Raw genomic sequence first — 6,004 nt, 5'->3', positions numbered from 1 at the left:
GCCGAGCCGAGCCGAGCCGAGCCGAGCCGAGCCCCGCCCCGTCGGAAAGGCCCCGGCCCGCCCCGCGCCGCCGGGCATTGCCGAAGACTCCCGAAGTTTACCGAATGTTCACGGAAACAGCCGAACGCTCCCGAAAGCGCTCCGTTGGCAGAGGCTCGCGTCCCCGCTGTGCGTGTCCCCCACGCGTGGCCGTGGGGTACTACGGTGGGCAGCAGTAGTCCCTCTGCGTGCGTGCCCACGGTGGGGCAGCGCCTCGCACCCTGCTGGGCTGGATAGGGTGGGCTCCCAGAGCCCAAGCAGCGCGCGCACCCACAGCGGGAGCGTCTGTGCTCTGTGCAGCTCGGCACGGCTGTGGTATTAATTAGCGCGCTTACCAGCCTGGCCGCAGCATAATTAGCGCATTCAGGCGGCCCAGTGCCCCGTGCCAGCTCCTCTACCTGCCTGCCAGGCCCGGCCCTCTGCACCCTGCACCGGAGCACAGCCCCGCAGTACCGGGCAGCAGAGCCCAGCGTGTGCCATTCATTCCCTCTGCCTCGCGGAGGCTGAGCCGCAGCTGGAAAATAGACCCCAGCTGGAAGCGATTGCCTTGGGTCTGGTTTCAAACCCCACGGCGTGCAGAGAGGTTTCCTCATTTCTCAGCCCTGCTAGCCCTGCCCCGCTGGAAAAAAAGGGCCATGATCGCTGCGGTTTGTGCTTGGAGCTCCTGTTCCAGGAGTGTGGAGCTGGTGGTGGGGGCTCCTCCGCTCTTCCTTGCTTGAAGAGAGATTCTTGGCTCCGTTGCTGGCGAAGAACCATCTGAAAAGCTTTTAGAGCCCTGGGAAAGCAGAAGGTACTTTGAAAAGTAAGGAATCCTTAGGATTTATTCTTTTTGACAGTCTCGTCGTTTGGGGCCTGACTCATGACTTTTGAATGTTTGGGACAGGCAGCGGAGGGGAGAAGTCGGTTTACTCAGCAGAGACAGCGCAGCCAAGCAGGAGCGGAGCCGGAGAGCAGCGACGGAGGGAACTGAGTGCTGCTCCCAGCCCAGCCACATCCCCGCAGCCCCCTGCCCTGCACAGCGGGGCTGTCCGGCCCTGGCATGGTGCAGGAGGCAGCCCCCGTCCTGCTGGTGTTTCTCACCAGGCTGGTGTCGGCCACGTGGCATGAAGGTGAGCGCCGCGGTGGCACCTGCATGTGGAGCACTGAGTGTCAAGGCAGGGAGGGGAGGAGGTGAGCGATGGGAGCGAGGAGAAGTCCCTGCGTGGTAGGGCTGGGAGAGCATTGCTGCACTGTGGGATATGGGGAGAGGGATGCTGCCGTGGGGCTGGGAGGCACCCAGAGGTGAGCAGACTGCTGACCTCGTTGTCACATCCTCACTTACGGGAACAGAACTTTTCTCCTGACTCCCTGCTGCTGCTGGAGCCATCAGCCAGCAGAAGTTGACCTGGAATGGAGCGCTCCAACCCCAAAAAGGTCACGTCCTTTCCTCACACCACACTCACACCCTGCCCCAGCTGGGCAGGCGTCCAGCTCTGGCTCAACCTCAGGGAAAAGCCCTCATGCTGCTCTTTGCAGGGGAATTCTCCCCTCCCTGCACCTTCTCCCTCCCCTTGCTGTGCTCCCCGGTGCTGCCACCTCCAGAGATGCTCCTGCCCCCCTGAGATAAGTGCCTGCCATGCAAGGGAACATCTGCAAATAAATGGCACGTCTGCAAAGGAGCAGCACTGCCTTACCCCTGTGGCTGTGGGGAGCCACACTGAAGCGTGGTGTGCCAACCCCAACCCCACGCTCAGCTCCTCCGGGAGTGCTGTACTGCATTGGCGCCAGCCAGCGTGGGAAGGGCACTGGGATAAAAGACTTTGTGGGATCAAGTGGGTGACTTAATGAGTTTGTGGGAAGCGATGAGGAGCCACGCTATAGAAACGCTCTTGCTGGAAAGATGTGTAATAAAGTTTCCTCCACGTGACATAGGAGCTGCTGGTTGAATCGGCTTCAGCTTACACTCCCCCTTCCCAAAAGCTGGGGGGAGGAAAGGGTGATTGGTGCTACCGGGGGCTGTCCCTTTGGACAGATCAGAAAGGACTGGAGCACGGTGAGGTGGGCTCCTGCAGCAGTGGGGGTAGCAAGGAGGGAGCAGCTCCGGGGAGGCCATCGGAAAAGGGGCGGAAATGTGAGCTCAGTGCTGGGGAATGCCGTGGCCGGACAGCACGCTGCGGGGCCCAGGGGGCTGCAAGGCTCAGCGCCAGCTCTTCCTACATGGAGGCCTTCATCCCCAGCCTCCTTCTTGCCCCACTGGTCACTTTGCCACAGGGGTGTTGGAGTTGGTGTGTCGGGCAGAGCAGAGGCTGGAGCAAGGCACTCAGCAAGCTGTCCCTGTCTGCTGGGCCAGGAGCCACTGTCCGCAGTGGGGATGGAGTGGGGCCAGCAGCAGCAGCCAGGCTTCTTCAACGACTTCATCCTTCACTCCAGCTTAGTGCCATGCTTCTCTTCCCTTGCTGTGCTGGAATAGGCAGGAGGGAGGTTTGCTTCCTTACCTCCTGACCACCAAAAGGCCAGGGGGGCTCAGCTGGGGCAGCACCCGCTTGCTTCCTGCAGTAACTACATCTGCCCCTGGGGCTGTTTAGTCTGCTGCTGGTGCCAGCCTGCAGGTTCACTGTCTGCCCTGCTTAACCCTTCTGCGCCAAGCCCAGAAGTGCTGGAACAGCAGGGCAAAGTCTGCCCAGAGGTGGGATCTCTCTCTGGGGATTTGTGGGACAGTTCGGGACCAGATTGTGCAGCTGCATGAGGTGGTGTAATCACCTAGGTGCCACCATGAAATGCCACACAACACCCTCATCTTGCTCCTGCTCTGCAGGGTCTGGCTACTACACCACTGAGACCCACACCAACGAAGTGTATGTGGAAGAAGCACCCCCTGAGCCTGCCCTGGATTACCGCCGAGGTAACAGCACCCCAGGCCTGTCCCTCAGCTCCCTGAGGAAACCAAGACCTGGCCAAGCTGTGCCTATCCCTCACGTCTCTTCTCTCTGCAGTGCCCCAGTGGTGTGCCACGCTGAATATTTACCGAGGAGAGGCAACCTGCTACTCACCCCGGGGGGGCAACTACCGCAGCAGCCTGGGGACACGCTGCGAGCTGAGCTGTGCCCGTGGCTACCGGCTGGTGGGCCGCAGTGCTGTGCAGTGCTTGCCCAGCCGCCACTGGTCTGGCATGGCGTACTGCCGACGTGAGTGCATCCCCACGCACCAGGCCTGTTGGCCTCCCCCTGGACGCTGCCAGCCCTGGGGCTCTGCCTGCTGGCACAGCCAGGCAGCCGGCCCAGCCACTTCCCTCCCCTCTTTGTTCTCTCTGACCTAGAGATCAGATGCCACGTGCTGCCAGCAGTGCTGCGGGGCTCGTATGTGTGCTCAGCCGGGGTGCAGATGGATTCCCGCTGTGACTACACCTGCCTGCCCGGCTACCAGCTGGAGGGTGACCGAAGCCGCACGTGCATGGAGGATGGGCGATGGAGTGGGAGCGAGCCAATCTGTGTAGGTAAATTCTTACCCTACTCTCCTCCCAGGCTGTTTGCAAGCCCCCCTGCTGGAATGCACACCCTTCATACTCTCTGTGCCTGCAGATGATGCTCACATGCAGTGCTGGTGCCTTGCACTTCTGTGCTCAAGTGCCATAGGGCCCTGCTGCTTCCCAAGGTGCTGTTAGCCACAAAGCTCTGGCTGATGTAGGGTGCAGAAATCCAGGAGTGAGGCTGAGCTAGTCACTCGATGCTAACATTACATCAAGCTTTGCTTGCTCCAGTGCCAGGCTGTGCTCAGCAGCTATGGGGTCACAGGGCACCTGGGGTCCTCCTCTGCCTTAGCTTATTCAGCCTTAACTGTTCTTAAAGCTTATTTCTCCTTTCTGTGGGCAGATGTTGAGCCTCCCAAGATCCGCTGCCCCGAATCCCGTGAGCGGATAGCAGAGCCAGGCAAGCTGACTGCTACAGTATATTGGGACCCACCTCGTGTGAAGGACTCTGCCGATGGCATCATCAAGAGGTGAGCACAGAGGTAGTGCTGGCATCACCAGCCAAGGCTGGGGGCTGCACCGTGTGCCTTCTGAGATACTCTGCTGGGGATCTAACAGAGAACCCATTTGTTGGGTGCAGAGTGACGCTGAGGGGTCCAGAGCCTGGGTCCGAGTTCCCTGAAGGAGAGCACGTGATCCGCTACACTGCCTATGACCAGGCATACAACCGAGCCAGCTGCAAGTTCAGGATCCGTGTCCAAGGTGAAGTGGGCTCCCTTGGGCTGCAGGCTCCCCACTCTGCCCACCCGGGGCCAGGCTTGTGCCCTTCCACCCCCAGCCTGATCTCACCTGGCCTCTTCCTTCACAGTGAGACGCTGTCCTGTCCTGAAGCCTCCTCAGCACGGCTACCTGTCTTGCACTTCTGATGGCAACAACTATGGTGCCACATGCGAGTATCTGTGTGATGGGGGATACGAGCGCCAGGGTACCTCCCTGCGGGTCTGCCAGTCCACGCAGCAGTGGACAGGCTCCAACCCACTCTGTGCACGTAAGTGGTGCAGGGCAAAATGAGGGGGGAACTCTGTCTGCAGAGATGCCCAAAGCTCAAGGATGTTGCTGCCTAGAAGAGTGGGGAAGAAGGGGTGCAAAGTGATATCTTGTGCTCATGCGTGCTCTTCTTGCCCCAGCCATGCAGATCAACACTGCAGTGAACTCAGCAGCCAGCCTGCTGGATCAGTTCTACGAGAAACGCCGGCTCCTTGTCATCTCAGCACCTGACTCTGCTAACCGCTACTACAAGATGCAGATCTCCATGCTGCAGGTGAGCCAACACACCATCCCCCCCTCCTTGCACTCCATCAGCACGTTCTCACCACCACATCCCCTCCTCTGCAGCAAGCCACCTGCGGGCTGGACCTGCGTCACGTTACCATCGTTGAGCTGGTGGGGCAGCCCCCACATGAAGTGGGCCGCATCCGGGAGCACCAGCTGTCTGTTGGCATCATAGAAGAGCTCAGGTACCAGGGGATAAGGGGTGGGATGCATGACCCTTCAAGCAGGAGCAGCTGGAGGGGGCAGGTATCTCTGTGAGGACAGGGGCATAGGGGGAACCTTAAGGACAGGTAAGACATAAAGCTTGTAGCTAGTCTCATGAGCAAGAGTCTGCATGTCAAGGCTTCTCCTTTCTGCTGCACTTGGGCTAAGGATGCCCTTAGCCTGTCCTCAGTGCCCAGAATCCAGACTCAGAGGCCCTTTTGGCACAGCTTACAGCCCTGAGGAAGAGGTGGAAGCCACCACCCTCAGGAATGCCTGACCATAGCTGCGTAGCACAGGAATGCTCAGCCCCAAGCCAGGGACCCACAGTCCTGACCAGCAGCTCCTTTCTGCACCCCCAGGCAGTTCCTGCACCTCACCCGCTCCCACTTCAACGTGGTGCTCCTGGACAAAGCAGGCACTGACCGTGAGCGCTACATCTTGCCCACCAGCCCCGATGAGCTCTTCGACTTCATTGACACGTACCTGCTGAGTGAGCAGGAGGCAGCCCAGCGTGCACAGCGTGGGGACCCATGCGATTGAGGCAGCGCAGGGAGACCCTGCCACGTGCCTCAGAGGACGGACAGCTTCCTTTCTGCTTTTCTAGTCGCCCACCGTAGAGGAGGACTAGGGTGCCAAGGACTTCCAGGAGGAAGGGAGCCACTCTCAGGCTGCTCTGGCACAGGGAGGGGAGCAGGGACAAGGATGGGACAGGGGCTGTGTGTTTGCAGTCACTGCACAACAGCCAGGAGCACCCTCTGGCCACAGCCCTGACTTGGCCTCAGCCAGGACCGCAACAGGAGATCCTGGATTTTCTCTGTTCAAACCCCAGGGCAGGAAGGAGAAGGGGAACCCAAGCAGGAGGAGAGACCACAGCCAAATGAGTGCCCCACATTCTACAAAAGCTCCCAGAGCAGAAAAGGGAGAGGAGAGCAGGCAGGGCAACAGTACAGATGCCTCTTTTTGCAGCAGCTTCACCCTCACACC

At 60.1% G+C, this 6,004-nt stretch overlaps 1 protein-coding gene across 1 annotated transcript; it reads left to right on the top strand.

Annotated features, from left to right (window-relative positions):
• Positions 1-1,046: 1,046 nt before the first annotated feature.
• SRPX2 (sushi repeat containing protein X-linked 2) lies at positions 1,047-5,975 on the top strand. The gene is made up of 10 exons (XM_065729486.1): positions 1,047-1,148; positions 2,834-2,920; positions 3,012-3,203; positions 3,335-3,511; positions 3,888-4,014; positions 4,125-4,246; positions 4,353-4,532; positions 4,672-4,805; positions 4,880-5,001; positions 5,380-5,975. The coding sequence occupies exons 1-10, from the start codon at positions 1,079-1,081 to the stop codon at positions 5,558-5,560; spliced, it is 1,392 nt and encodes a 463-aa protein (XP_065585558.1). The 5' UTR covers positions 1,047-1,078; the 3' UTR covers positions 5,561-5,975.
• Positions 5,976-6,004: the final 29 nt, after the last annotated feature.

The sequence above is a fragment of the Cyrtonyx montezumae genome, unplaced genomic scaffold, assembly GCF_038088225.1.
Source record: "Cyrtonyx montezumae isolate F1298 unplaced genomic scaffold, pur_monq_1.0 scaffold_11, whole genome shotgun sequence".
Classification (NCBI taxonomy): Eukaryota; Metazoa; Chordata; class Aves; order Galliformes; family Odontophoridae; genus Cyrtonyx; species Cyrtonyx montezumae.
The sequence above is the reverse complement of the archived record's forward strand: the minus strand, read 5'-3'. Positions and strand labels throughout refer to the sequence as shown.